The sequence below is a fragment of the Pimephales promelas genome, chromosome 24 (assembly GCF_988280905.1).
Source record: "Pimephales promelas chromosome 24, fPimPro1.hap1.1, whole genome shotgun sequence".
NCBI classification, from domain to species: Eukaryota; Metazoa; Chordata; class Actinopteri; order Cypriniformes; family Leuciscidae; genus Pimephales; species Pimephales promelas.
This window is the reverse complement of record NC_142792.1, coordinates 26204885-26219999: the sequence shown is the minus strand read 5'-3', so window position 1 is coordinate 26219999 and position 15115 is coordinate 26204885. Positions and strand designations below refer to the sequence as shown.

Here is a 15115-nt window from a genome sequence, read left to right as displayed (position 1 = left end):
TTAAACGTCGGTAGATGGCGATCCCGGGCCGTCATACAACTGACGCTTTACCTTTAACGTCAGTTAGGTGACGGGTTAGGTTTAGGGTTAAGTTTAGGTATGGGGTAGAGTTAGGATCCCATAACCTCATCTACCGACGTTTAAGGGGGCCCTAAAAAGGCGAATATTGACGTATGGTCAAAAGACGTCCCAAAACGTCAGTTATATGACGTCTTGGGATGAGACCGGGTTGGACAAAACGGATATCTTTTGAAAAGATCTGGCGCCCAGGACTGGATTTGATATTTCTGCTATGGGAATTCCATCTGTGTGAATTTTCATGTGCCTGTTAAGACTTCCTTTTAGAGTGAAACTTATACAACACTGTTGGCAGGTGAACAGGCTTCTCTCCAGTGTGAATTCTCATGTGGGCCTTAAGGTTTCCATTTCGGTTGAAAGACATGCCACACTGTTGGCAGGAGTAAGGTTGCTGTCCAGTGTGAATTCTCATGTGGGCATTAATGTTTCCTTTTCGGTTGAAACTTTTTCCACACTGAGGGCAGGTGTAAGGCTTTTCTCCAGTGTGAACTCTCAAATGGGTTTTAAGGTTTGCATGATGATCAAAACTCTTTCCACACTCAGAGTCAGGACATGTGTAAAGCTTCTCTCCAGTGTGAGTTCTAATGTGCCTGTTAAGGGTTCCTTTTAGATTGAAACTTGCTCCACACTGTTGGCAGGTGTAAGGCTTCTCTCCAGTGTGAATTCTCATGTGGACATTAAGGTTTCCATGTTCACTGAAACTCTTTCCACACTGAACGCAAATGTAAGGCTTCTCTCCAGTGTGAATTCTCATGTGCCTGTTAAGGACTCCTTTTTGGTTGAAACTTTTTCCACATTGTTTGCAGGTGAAAGGTTTCTCTCCATTGTGAACTCTCATGTGGTCTTTAAAGCGTCCTTTCTGTTTGAAACTCCTTCCACACGGTTGGCAGATGAAATGACTACCAGTCCCTGTCTTTTCAGTCTGTGAGCAACTAAAAACAAAATCTCCAGTAATTAAATTATGATGATTGTTATATTGATCTTTCTCTTCCATTTCATTCAGTACTTCAGTCTCCTCTTTCAGGCCCATCAAGTCTAAGGCAAAGAAAGAGAAAAAAAATGTTAACTCCAGTTTAATGGCACAAAGCGACAGATTTCCAAACATTTTTTACATGTAAAGCATCAAAACCAACTGCAAGTGAGAGAGCACAGCAGAACAAAACAAGAGAAAGCAAAACAATGATATGAAATGAAAATTACCAACAAACTCTATTTAGAGTTTAAATATCTGACAATATTTGAATATTTAATTATTATTAATTATGTTTAATGTCTAATAACGTTTAATTTAGCAGAAAAACATTTTTATGAAGATGGAGTTTAAAGATCAGGATTTAAGCCCCATCATTGCATAGAAACTGCTTATTGAAGTTACAAATGACCCGCTTTTACCACCTGATTGTGTATCAAAGTAAAATAATGACGAATGTCTTTGAAACACCGCAGTAGAGTATCGCTGCATAAGAGCAAATATTACACCTGAGGAAGACCTATATTGCTCTCTGTTTCTTTGTTTCCTTAACTTTATATAGTTGTGCTGTATTATGGCTTGTGCTGCAGTGCTGGGGTCATGCATCATACTTCATGATTCCTACAATGCTTAGTGTGAAAAGCGTCTAATGTGGCTTCATGGAATAAAAAAAGACCAGTAGTATAGTCAGTCAGTATTAAACAGTTGATGAAGATGCATATTATATGAAGAGTTTAATTGCAAAAGGAGATATATCCATTTTGAGAAATGTTGGTTATTTGATATTATTATTTAAGACATCAACAGTCAAGTTCATTCACAAGTTTTTGTACATTTTTTTTCTTTTACAGGGACAGTGACCATAAATAGTTCATAAATAAGTCAAAAACAATGCCAAAATGCAACATATTTATCTTAACATTGTCAAACATCTTAAAGGTTCTATATGTAACTTTTTTTTATAAAATGAATCCTTTTTTTTATTGCCTGTGTTTAAAGGGGTTGTAATCACACATTGCAATGATCCACTTTTCGGGTTTTGCTATTAACTCTGAAGGCCAATATTCATATTTATAAGCAGTAGCGGTTTTAGGCACAGGCGAACCGGGCAGTCGCCCGGGACGGCCTTTCTTCATGTCACATGGGGGCGGCACGAGCAGTTAAAAAAAAATCCTCTGTGCTGCAAAGGTTTTCTATTTTTTTATAATTTCGATTCAATTATTGGCAATGGCGCCCCTGCTTGCTGAGAAGGAGCCATTCACAGAAGCGATGTCAAGAGGGTCCCTTGATTAGTTCAAGTATCGGGTCTTTTGCGCGCTCGAGGTCGTTATTTCAAAAAGGCGCACGCACGGGAAGCGCGCTCATTATGCGCTCGCGGGAAGCGTGCTCATAAACTTTTCAGCATGTGCACCCAAACACTTGGGTGTTTTTCTCTTCTCCGTAAATAAATCTTTTAGCAGAGCTACAGCAAGCGTTTTTCTGTGGTGGAAATACATTCGCTACTAAAACTTCTTTGTCGTTGTGGAGAGCGCAGTGCTTGGTTGTATTATAGCAACAACAGCCATGGGGAAATCGGACCGAATTTACTATTATTAATAATAAAAGATAAGCTATACTGTGCATTATAAATGTCAGGAATGTATCTTTATTGACTCATTCTTTTTATAGAGATGATTTAAAGGCTGAAATATGAGGTTTATCTTTTTATAAAACATTTTTTGTGTTAACCTTTTTTAAGTTTAGTAGGTAACATAAAAGACACTCCTTTAAAAAATATCTTTAAATGTTATTAACAATTCATTTCATTGTGTATTAGGCTTTTTGAACAAGATTCTATATATGTGATCATTTTGGTCACTATATTCATGAAATGAAAATAATTTTCATAATAATCAACTAAAATCAACTTTAATTATGTGTTTTTTTTACAGTAGCCTATAATATGCAAAGTACAATGTTCTATTTTCTAAGTAATCTATTTTCTAAATAAGAGTGACAGGGCTACAAAAGCTGTTTTAGGTCTATAGTTGTTAATATGAGAGCTGTTCGAAATTATTTAAGAGATAGCCTATGTATTGTGTTACTACATAAGTATCTCTCTGACCCTTTCACATTTAAAAACTACATTTCTTGACAAAGTATAGTTTAACAAGTCATAACTAAAAGTGTGCCATGCATATAATTCAAGGCAATAACCAATGTGCTAATGTGCTAATGGTTCCTCCCTTGAAAGTTAGATTAATCTAGCAAAATAACTAGATTCTATTAACTGTGTCTTTCAAATGAACGGTATTTGACTCAGACTCCAACACAAACTCTACATAAATATAAAAAACAAAAAAAGTTTTATCTGCTCAAGCTCGTCAGGCAAAACGTGAATCTGATCGACTCCGGACGAAAACACGGATCAACATAATAAACTCAAAACATGACATGAATACAAAAGAATGTTCCAGGATAACATAAAGTCGGTGCTTTAGGATGTAACTTATTTTATTTACTAGATCTACTGACTAACGTCGTCATCCCACTACCATATTGTTTATACACATTTCCAGACAAGTTCAGTAGCCTACAGTAACGTTACTTCCTACGATCTTACTGATACACTGAAACTGTTCAGTTTAGTTCACTAACCGTGTTCGTTATCATATTATACATTCACCTATGTTGACATTGTTGATTGTGAAAGATACACGAATAGTTAGAGAAATGGCTTATGCAACATAACAATGCAGTTTATTGTAACATTATCATGGTACGAGCACAGAGCATTAGTTCAACGTCAAGCTGATAAAAGTAGGCTATTATTGTACCTGCAGTGGGAGTTTAAATTTAAATTGGTTAAAAAAAACAATACATCATAAATTTATGGAATGGTATATACAAAGATTGATTAAGAAAAATACGATAAAAATAAGAGTTAGTTTTGGCCAGAACATACACAACTTTTTTTTATTTTTTTTGCAAAACGCTATATATATCCACCTTAGGCTATATTCTTCTACTGTAATACCGTTAAGAAAAGCTAGCGAATCAATGTTTTGTGTGTGTGTGTGTGTGTGTGTGTTTTTTTGAGTGTCACATGGGCTTCAGATGCCAGTTGTGACATCACTGGTCACAGCCAACGCGTGATTGTAGAAGGCCTCGACATTTGCTGGGGCACCAATGGCTTTAAGCAGGCTGATGATGTCCTTCTTCTTCACAGCCTTCACTGTGGTCATCATGGGCAGGGGATCTGCTTTATACTGGCCCCAGTTGTTGCCTCTCTTCAGGAGAGTGTGCTGGTAGGTGGGACCGCTGAAGGTGGTTCTCACCCCCAACCCTTTGCCATCGATCTCCAGCACCTGGGCTTCGCTGATCTTGTAAGACTGCGTGGACTGCATGAGAGCCTTGGCTGCAGCTTTGTGGTCAAAGCTCTCCCAGTCCTTCCCGTACACATACACAGAGCCGTGCTTCTTCAGGATGTTGGTGTATTTGTCTGGCAGGAGGATGGTGTCCTGCTTACGAATATCCTGCTCAATTCTTCCAAAAACTCTGTCAACAGGGAGAAAACTATGGCCACTGACAGGGAAGAACCACTCCATTTTCACATCTTTAAAGACAGTGCTTCGTAGGCTGGACAGCATTCCCACCATGGTACTGTGCTTGTTTTGTCCATAGCAGGAATCGCTGAAGAGCCTCAAATGGCCAGCCTGTTGGACATCTTCGGCTAGAATGGTTCTCAGGCAATGGTCCAAGGCAGAGGCGGTCATGTTGCTGTCTTTTCTATTTTGATTTTCAAGCCACACGTAGAGATGACGGTCACTCAGTGCCTGCCGACTCCTCTCTCCGTGGTGGACCACAACACCAAACACATACATGTAAAGCTGCCTAGAGTAGTAGGTCTGGCCAATGGGAGACTTGGGCAGAGAGAGGTTCTGCATCATGTCAAAGCAGACAGTAACTGTGTCCTCCACTGCATTTAACAAAGTGTAGAAAACCCGGGTTCTGCGTCGGTGGAGCATGGCAGATACGATCTCTGCCTTCCTCTCTTCCTCAGTAAGGTGAGGATCTTTCATACGGAGTCTCGAGCTCATACAGGTGGCACAGCAGTCCTTTGCTGGATGCCCAAATCCCAAGTTGAATGAGGTGCAGAAAACATTGTAATACAGGGAGTAGCTGATGTCCCTGTGGTTCTGCTCCTGGTACAGCTGGTGCATTTTGGTTACCGACATGTCACTTGGGAGGTACTTCCGTCCAGGTACACCACGATGAGGGTAGTGGCTGGCCTTGCACATGAATGAGGACACATGCTGAACTACTGCCCGTCTGTTCTCCATCTTCTCATCAACATTTCTGCTCCCACCCCTGAACTCTGGTCTGGCTTCGCCATGTAGACTGAAGTATTTCACCACTCTGGAGACTCTGTCTTTACTAACACCTGTGGAGTACAGAAAAGGTATTAAAGGAGTAGTACACTTTTGGAAAAAAATTTGCTGATAATTTACTCACCCCCGTGTCATCCAAGATGTCCACGTCTTTCGTTCTTCATTCGAAAAGAAATTAAGGTTTTTGATGAAAACATTCCAGGATTTTTCTCCATCTAATACACTTTACTGGGCACCAAACGGTTCAAGGTCCAAAAGACAGTTTCGGTACAAACTGCAAATGGTTCAAAGGGCTTTAAATGATTCCAGATGATGAATAAGGGCCTTGTCAAGCGAAACGATCGCTCATTTAATAAATAAATAACAAAGTTTAAAGGGGACATATCATGCAAAATCCACTTTTTTAACCCTTAAATGCATTTTGTTGTATATTTGGAGTGTTTATAAGTACAGAAAAGATGAAATTATTCTCTTCAGGTGCTTTGTTCATATCTTTATATTCTGTTTTGGTCATATTTTTCAACCTGTTCAGATTTTTCTGTTCTCTATTACGTTTTTTTAACTATAACGTCACCGTATTTGTAGCGGAACTGCCAAATAAAGACATCGACTACCGGCCCAACACTTCGAGCAATCCGCCATTATTATTTCTCGCTCCGATTTTGTAGTCCGAGCTCAATGATGCAGAAGTTACGAGAGGGCAAGTCAAAATGTTCGGTTGTTGGATGTACGTTAGTGACCTGAAGCACTTCAAGGATCCCCACTTCAACAACCTCCGCCAGTATACAGAAGGGTTTGTTGACTTCGTCTGAATGAGGGGTAAATTCCTTCTATCATTAGCTGCTGTGTTTTCTCATGCTTTCTAAACGTAAGTTATCATATTATTATCAATACCAGACTTTTTTGTGGTAAGATTAGACCGCAGTCATTTATCTTGTCAGTGTGCTTGTTTTAACAAGAGAAATAGTCGACTTTCACTAATAACACAACATAGTTAACTTGCATACCAATATATCCATATGAAGACGTTGTTCTGCAGGTTCGTCGTTGTCTTTTTCAAATCACTCGCTCTGGCTCGAATATGTAAGGCTTGATGGACAAGTCTTCCGTTGTTGACATTTTGTTAACGTGTGAATAAAAATGTTCTTTGAAACTATAGTAATCGTATATCTCATCAAACTACAATAATGGCCGAACGCGGGGAGTTGAACCGACCATGAACTCATCGACCTGGAGAGCGGGCGGGGAAGGACACAACTCCTTTTTATTTAAAGGGGCCGCTTTGAAACGGGTCGCTCACAGACGCACATCAGAAAAGGGGTAGAAAAGGGGCCTGTGGAGCTATAATAATGAGGAATTCAGACCCAAGCATTGCAGTTAAGCTTTATATAGACCACAAATGTATGATTTATGAGTGAAAATGAATAATTTAAAAGCATGATATGTACCCTTTAAGTTTTATAAGCTCAAATGATCGCCTTGCTCTGTTCTGTGATGCGCGTTCCTGACTCTCCTGTTCGAATTCGTTCATTAAAATGAACAAATCTTTTTCCGAGTCATTTGGTTCATTCAACAAATGAAACAAATGAATTGACTCAAAAAAGACTCAGGAGAGTCACGAACGTGCATCACAGAACAGAGTAAGGCAAGCATTTGAGCTTATAAAATTTAAACTTTGTTTTTTTTTTATGACTGATCGTTTTGCTTGATAAGGCCCTTATTCATCGTCTGGTGTCGTTTAAAGCCCTTTGAACAGTTTGCACTGAAACTGTCTTTTGGACCTTTAACCGTTTGGTTCCCATTGAAGTCCATTATATGGAGAAAAATCCTGGAATGTTTTCATCAAAAACCTTAATTTCTTTTCGACTGAAGAAAGAAAACATGGGCATCTTGGATGACATGGGGGTGAGTAAATTATCAGCAAAAGTTTTTTTGAAAAGTGAACTACTCCTTTAAAGCTGCAGCCCGTAGCTTTTCCTCTTTGTCGCCATCTCTGTTCGAAATCTGCAATTGGAGTTATTCGCGGAATCATCATCTTTACGTGGGTTGTAAATCGCATGAAACAGCGCGAAAGAACACAGTGTTTTGAGGCGAGTGGTGCTGTCAATCATCGCGCTGTGTGGATACTGTCATACAGAATCACAGATTTACTCTTTGAAAGTTTGTCCAACATAAGAATATTCACCGGAAAATGTCTTCTGAACAAGTAAGTAACATCCATTTCGTTCTGATCAACTAAGGGGGAAAAGCATTCGACATGATAAGCGTCGTTAGATTTAATCAACGCGATTTACAGTCAGCAACCGTGCAAATTATAGCCTACTTTGTTTTTAAATTGTTCATGTTAACAACATCAGCATTGCGTGACTAATGTTAAATTTAATGTGTTTTATGGTTACCAGTTTAGTTCAGAATTTATATTCTCCATAATAGCAAAACGAGAAAGGCAAAACAAAGGAAACTCCATAACTGTGTGAATTAAGAAAACGTACAGTTACACGATTGAACTATTGAAATGTCTTACTTGTTCAGCAGAAAAAAGCCGTCTCTTCTTCCGTTTTGAACCCCTTCAAAACACGGAGTTAGCGCACTTTTCAAAAGCCCCGCCGCTGTTTAAATCCCCATGAGACGGTTTCTTTCTCTTTCTCTAGACACCGAAGTACGAAGTCTTTTGGCTTTTATAACTGCTGAATCTCCAGTTGACACTGATGATTGTTGTTTTGATCTTTCTGGATGCCATAAGTTTAATTATGTGAAGTTCTGCGAGCCTTCGAGAAAAGGCTATACATCTTTACATCTCCTCACGCGCAGTATAGCCGGCTAGCCGAAACTCCTTTTTTGTGTTTACGGGTGTGACGTAATGATGCAAAGACATGCTCGAATTTCCCGCGGAAACCCACCAGTACCACTGGAATTAAAATAATTATTACAAGCTAACCGTTTTGAATCTAGCTATGGCAAGCAGATAGTTTTGACCACTAGCAGAATGTTTTTTTTTTTTTTTTAAATAATTATTTTGGATTATTTTTAACTTAAAAAAGTTACGGACAGCAGCTTTAATAAGGTTGTCTTCGGGTTTTTTTTTTTTTGGGTTTTTTTCTGGAACCTGAAAATCATAAATTAATTTAATAAAAGGCTACACTTCTGGCTTCTACCCAAGATTGAACAGGCCATCTTAGACTATGTTTATAGCACCTGGGTTCAGGATGGGCATTTGAAGAAATCTTTTGGATCATCAGTGGGAAAATTAACAATAATTTATCAATTAATCGTAAATATTCATAATATTCAAAAACATAATGCCATAATAAACATAATGCGACTGTGGCGTGTGCCAGTAATCCAGGGCAGTCCTTGAATGAAAAGGTCGGATAGCAACGTGCGGATGTCTGTGTGCTTGTGCTTCACATCGGGACAGTAGGCATTAAAGGGTTAGTTCACCCAAAAATAAAAATTAAGTCATTAATTACTCACCCCCATGCTGTACCAACCCCGTAAGACCTTCGTTCATCTTCGAAACACAAATAAAGATATTTTTGATTAAATTTGAGAGCTGTACCACTACCACATAGGCTTCCTAAGGGACTGGCTCTTGACGGCCCAGAAAGTCAATGAAGAAAAGGTTTAAATATTCCATGTGACTACAGCGGCTCAATTATAAGTTTATCAAGCGACGAGAATACTTTTTGTGCGAAAAAACAAACAAAAATTTTGAAAAAAACATTTTCTTCATTGACTTTCTGGGTCGTCAAGAGCCAGTCCCTTAGGAAGCCAATGTGGTGGTTATACAGCTCTCAAATTTAATCAAAAATATCTTCATTTGTGCTCCGAAGACGAACGAAGGTCTTACGGGGTTGGTACAGCATGGGGGTGAGTAATTAATGACTTAATTTTCATTTTTGGGTGAACTAACCCTTTAAAAAAAACACACACACAGTTGCGCTGCCTGTCTAGCTGAGCTGTCAGAGCAAACAAACTGCAGTAAATCTTCAGATAGGCTACTTAGCTACATGTAAGAAATTATTTAAAAAATAAACTTACCAAGGACACTTAGAAATGTAGCCTTGCAGACAGGTATCTTGTGATGGGGAGGAGCGCAGGACAAAAGGCAGTATTTCACTGCAACCTGCCTGGCTTTCTTCTTGACATCAGCGGATACTCGTTCCCTCCTGCATTTGTTTATTGTTGACAGATGGAGGATTATTTTATCCTGGTCCACTTTTGTAGTGTTTTTATACATTTTTGTGAAGTTGAAGGCTACATCTTCATCTGACAGTTTGTTGGCATGACACAGACCAACATTACTCGCAGTCGCACGATGACCACAATTAATCTTTGGATGTTTTCCCTCCCCTGAATGCCTTGCCCGTTTGGTCTTCTCCCTTTGATGATTTTCTTTAGATGCCTTCCTCTTTCTCCCAACAGCAGCTGGAATGATCATCATCGAAATCCATATCGTTAGCTTTGATTCTCTGATATAAATACTGTTCGTTTTCTCACACAAACCGCTCGTTTCGTGTCTTAGGCCATCTATGTGTACTTACATTTACGAGTTATTAAATCATGTTTAATTTGGACTTCTCTGTGCATGCTCTGTGAGGTGGTGACCATAGACCTGCATTATATGACTGACAGACAAGAACGGTTTGACCTAAAAATATCAAAATTGAAAATACTGTGGAAACAAAGACACCTACATCTTGGATGCCCTTGAGGTAAGATAAAACGTATCAAAAATTTAATTCAAAGTGAACTAGCCCTTTAAATGGTTTTAAAATATCTAAAGTTGGTTTTGGGTCGTAACAGTGTAATTTTGAACATTTACAGCACGTCTTAACAAAAATGTATAACTGATAATCGTGAAAATTTGTATTTATTGTCATACAACTGATCTTGATAGGAGATGTGAAAGTCAAGTGCTCATTTTGTCTTTGATTTAAACAGTTTCTTGTGGGCCTTAATGTGATGTAAAAACTACTGACTTATTTATAGATTTATTCAATTCATATTTATGTTCAGGTATGTCAAAATATTTTAAGATAACATATTGTTATAAGTCAAGTTTTTTTTAATCATCTGAATTTTTGTAACCGTAGTCTCCATGTTTTTGTTAGATACTATTTCATAATTAAGAGATAAAAAGTCAATATGAGGTTTAAATAATATCGTCTGAATTATTTTTCCCAGTTTAATGCTTAATAACAAACACCAAACATGGAAATCGGATCTTCTCAGGTTGAAGAAACTGTGGGTATTTGTGTTGTATTTGTTTGTGATGTATATGTGTGGTATGTGTTGTTGGGCCAGTGTAATATTGTAAATTAAGTGGTATATGTGGGCATACCAAGACACATTCCTATCAAATGTATTGTTGAAATTGACTCTGAAGACAGCACTAGTTTGTATGGTCATGTTATCTTAACATGTCTGTCCAGATGAGGTGACCCACTCAAATAATCAAATAATTTGGACATTCATATGACATTTTTAAATTATCATTAATTTCTTTAGAGCTGGACATTTACATTGGGATCAAATGACTGAGTTCAGCTTTTGAGAATGAAACTAACCTGTTTGTTCTTTAGTTTCTTCTTGTTTCACACTGAATGTTTCTTCAATCCTGATGTCTTCAGTCTCCTCTTTACTAAATGCCATCTGTGTTTGTTCCTCGGTATCTTCATGTTTAACACTGAATGTTTCCTCAATCCTTATGTCTTCACTCTCCTCTTTAATAAACGCCATCTTTGTTTGTTCCTCAGTTTCTTCTCGTTTCACACAAAATATTTCTACAATCTTCATGTTTTCACTCTCCTCTTGTGAGTGTGTCACGTGGATCTCAGTCACTCCACCAGGAGTTTTTCTGTGTATTTGTACTGTTTAAGACAAGAACATTCAACAGAAAGAAAATAAATCCAAACTTAATCTCTGAGTGTGTCTCAATCAGATCTAATTCAGTAGTTCACTGGTAAGAGAGTCAGTCAGAGAGAGAGAGAGAGTGAGTGAGTTACTTAATGGACTTAAATCACCCGATTCAAATACAAATAATACCAAAAGTTCATATTAAAGTTCATATTAAATTATCATATAATATGTAATTATTACAGGCATTTGTGAAAACAGCAGAAGTTAACTGTAGATTTATAAAAGTTGACATTACACATTTGTGTTATGTTGTTTTCAGCAGCTGGTGACGTTAAGCTCGAGCGCTTAATCACTGAAGAAACAACTGATTCGACTACCTCGGAGGTTAATATCTTGTAAAAAAAATAATTTAAATTTTTGGTACAGTTTGCATTGATTTAAACAGTTTAAATGCGCAAAAAACAAACCTTTCTTTATCAGAATCACAACAGATGCTGAAGCGCGGCACAGTCTGATGACGTCACATAACCAGACCAAAATAAAAGTCCCGTTCACATGCTGTTGTTTGTCTGTAAAAAAAAACACACACACACACAAAAAAAAAACGGTTTTGAGTAATAACACAAACCATATTACACTTTAATTAAAAATAATGCTTCATGTATATTAGGGACATTTTTCATATATTAACTATGTTAGCTATAATAATGAAGTCCTCACACTCCACCTAATTATCCAATCTTTGCCTACTGATTCATGCATTTCACTTGGATTATTATGAAATAATTACGTTCAATTTTCTACCTTTTTTTGTGCTTTCTCTTTAAAATAATGAGCAATTGCATAGAATATATTGTCTGTATTTGCAATGTGAGAAGCGCATTGCAAAAATAATGCCATTACAGTAATATTGTGCTGAACGCTGGGTATTTCTCTTTTTGTTTGGCTTTCGTCCTGCCCATCTGAACCTTTCTGGAGCACGTTTGTGCCATGGACTGAGAGAAAAAGCAGCTTGGCAGGAGTAAAAATGACTGGCTTCTCTCGCTCAGTGGAAGATGGGGACGCTTTGTGTTGCAACCCTTTGTCTGGCCTAACCCTAAGATGGGGATATCCACTAGAGTGCAGTGCTGTGTTGGAGTACACTTGTGTATACACATAATGGTTATATTTTTTACCTTTTAAAAAAAATCATAAATCTGGTTAAACCTCTTTAAAAGAAATCAAGAGGTTTACTACAATTATAAAATTCTGTGGGTAAAATAGCATGTACAACCAGCTGGATGTACATTATCACTCTTATTACACTGCCACATGAGTTAATAATTAGGCACGAAATATTGAATTTAGTTGAAATATTTTATTACACAGTATTTCCCCATATAAATAATTATGGGGGTAAGAGATATTGATTTAAGCCGTTTTAAATTCATACCTGTTTTTTTATTTATAATCCAACAGTGTAGAAAACAATAATCACAATATTCTGTGATAACCGGATGACATAATGAAATAAATGTACACAAAATATTGAATTAAGTTTTCCTCCTAGCAAGCGTAAAGCGCCGACTTCAGTAACCCAGATGAGCCTGTGTTATCTGTGTTTCTAGTGGTTGTTATCGGGGAATAACCCCTGGATGGCGCGATTGACCAATCAGAATCAAGTATTCCACAGTGACAGTAATAACTAGTAATATTTAATATATTACATTTTAAAAGTAACTTGCCTAACACTGATTATATGTGATTTCATTAATTAAAAAAATAGATTTTTTTGAGTCTCTCCTTCTCCATATCCAAGATAGGGCTTGGTGGATAGTGAAGCACGGTATCACTTCACCTGCTTTCGAGATTATACCCGGCACAGACCACACAATAAAATGAGAGAAAAGAAACGAAAATCTATGAAAATGGATATAAGCACTTCTGCAAAACAGTCATTGAGGAGAGGCTGTTAAAACAACGTAAAGTGCTTCGACTGTCAAAGCTGAATTTGCCTTTCAAAAAAACTGTGGAAGAAATAGAGGGAGTGAACATTGCAGCTTATAAGGCACATTCACTTAAGGCAAGACTTCACAAGTCTCATCCCTTCTTGAAATTCCTGAAGGCATCCACAACCTATCTTATATATGGACAAACCGTCAGCTGACGAGATTGTGCATGAAGTTGCTGTCTCCTCTGCTTCCTCCTCATTCGAAGAAATTGAGGGAGAAATGACAAGTCAAGGAGATTTTGAAAAAGCCACCATCAACACGAATGATTCTTGGGTGTTAAACATAGACTGTTAAAAATATGGTCACCCATAGACTCTCTGAAGAACGGGTTTGAGGCTGTTTATGGGGGGTATGGGCGGCGCCATTTTTTTAAATCTTGGGAAATACAAAATACAAATGTTCAGAAAGGAGAGGTGGTATGATGTGTTGTGTCAGATCATGGCCGAGACGTCAAATTCCACTCGGCACAACCCGTTATCAGCTGTCAATCAAAGTTAACCGCCCTTATTTGTCATACGTTTATATATCTAAATATGATCTAAATTAACGAGTTAGAAAAAATTCACCCCCCTCACAGTTGTCAGGCACACGGAACATATCCAAAATTACAATAAAAGTCCATAGGACGAAACTGCAAACATATGAATTTATGCTGTGAAAACGGACATTATAACATCCCAGACAGCAAACTGACATTGAATCAATGTGGAAACGACGTCTCTCATGACATCGAAACAACGTTGATCTGGCATTGTTTTGCTCATCGAATTAACGTTGAACCAACGTCAGACGTGGCATTCTTCAAAGCTAAATGAAAATTGGTAATTGGTTTGCTTTCCTAACGTTAAAACAACATTGATTTCAAGTTGATTTTCCGTTAGTTTTGAAGAATGGCGCGTCTAACGTTGGTTCAACGACTAGGTAACAATGTGTAATTAGACCAAAGGTTCATTTTGTGCCGGAGTTCTCCTTTAATAACATCAGTTCCTGTTGCGTGTCCTTAAACTGGCAACCTGTGTAAAGAGCCAAGTCTAAGGAATTTGGACTGCAGTACCTATTTCCACCACTAGCTCAGAGACCTTCTTGCAGACATCTATTGAGAGTGCCCACAAAGATAACAGATGATGATAACAGATGATCTGTGTGCATGTGCAAACTACATTAGTCCAAAAAAAGTATTGATTGACTAACTTTAGCTGGACAATAACTTTTTCCCAATCCTGTTGTACAGCCTAAACACTCTGTTATGGTAATTTGTACTATAACTGTGAAGCCGCTTTGACTTGACATTTCAGATGTTGCAGGTGACTGAGAATTTATTTTCTGGTCTATGTGATTGCTGCCTTTTAAGGCTGTGTACAGTGCAAATTGTCTCAGTATCTTTATACGTTTCTTTCCATCCTTATCCTATATACAAGTTTACAACTAAACAACGCTGCCAGAACTGAGCAACATGTACCCAGATGAGGCCCGGATATGTATTATATGTGGGCATATTTCCAGTCAACTTTCCTCTTTAGACTCTTTGATAGTGCCATTTTCTCACACCAGCTAAAAAGTTAACATCTCACTGCACACAACGTAATAGTGTCACTCAAGCACGCAAACAATTATAAAAATTTAGTTTAGTACTATGAATAATTCTTAAAGTTTTAGTAGGCTACATCAAATAATTATTACATTAACACAACTATTCAACCAAATCATTTGAGAGGTATATAAACTTACCATGTTTAGTTATGATGTTATTACTATAGCTGTGGGAGAAGCCAGGTTCAAAAAAAGCTATATTTATGATTTCTGCAAGATGACTGTTTGAGGTGCTCCAGGCCACTGCTGATTAA

General features: G+C 37.8%; 1 protein-coding gene across 3 annotated transcripts; it reads right to left on the bottom strand.

The window, feature by feature from the left end:
* Nucleotides 1-211: 211 nt before the first annotated feature.
* Nucleotides 212-11847, bottom strand: LOC120489818 (uncharacterized). Of its 3 annotated transcripts, none has more exons than XM_039686960.2 (4): nt 11748-11847; nt 10989-11291; nt 9460-9846; nt 1023-5471 (listed from the first exon to the last, which is right to left on the bottom strand). In XM_039686960.2, the coding sequence occupies exons 2-4, from the start codon at nt 11215-11217 to the stop codon at nt 4141-4143; spliced, it is 1947 nt and encodes a 648-aa protein (XP_039542894.2). In that variant the 5' UTR covers nt 11218-11291; nt 11748-11847; the 3' UTR covers nt 1023-4140. The 3 variants fall into 3 exon arrangements, with proteins under 3 accessions (XP_039542895.2, XP_039542894.2, XP_088983023.1); XM_089126897.1 differs by having other exon boundaries at nt 10989-11380; nt 11748-11804; XM_039686961.2 differs by lacking the exon at nt 9460-9846 and having other exon boundaries at nt 212-1113; nt 11748-11843.
* Nucleotides 11848-15115: the final 3268 nt, after the last annotated feature.

Coding starts and splice junctions, on each gene's coding strand:
- LOC120489818 (XM_039686960.2), bottom strand. CDS start 11,217: ATGAAGATTGTAGAAATATTTTGTGTGAAACGAGAAGAAACTGAGGAA. Junction 9,847..10,988: donor AGAAACTAAAGAACAAACAG/GTTAGTTTCATT, acceptor TGATCATTCCAG/CTGCTGTTGGGAGAAAGAGG. Junction 5,472..9,459: donor TACATTTCTAAGTGTCCTTG/GTAAGTTTATTT, acceptor TGTACTCCACAG/GTGTTAGTAAAGACAGAGTC.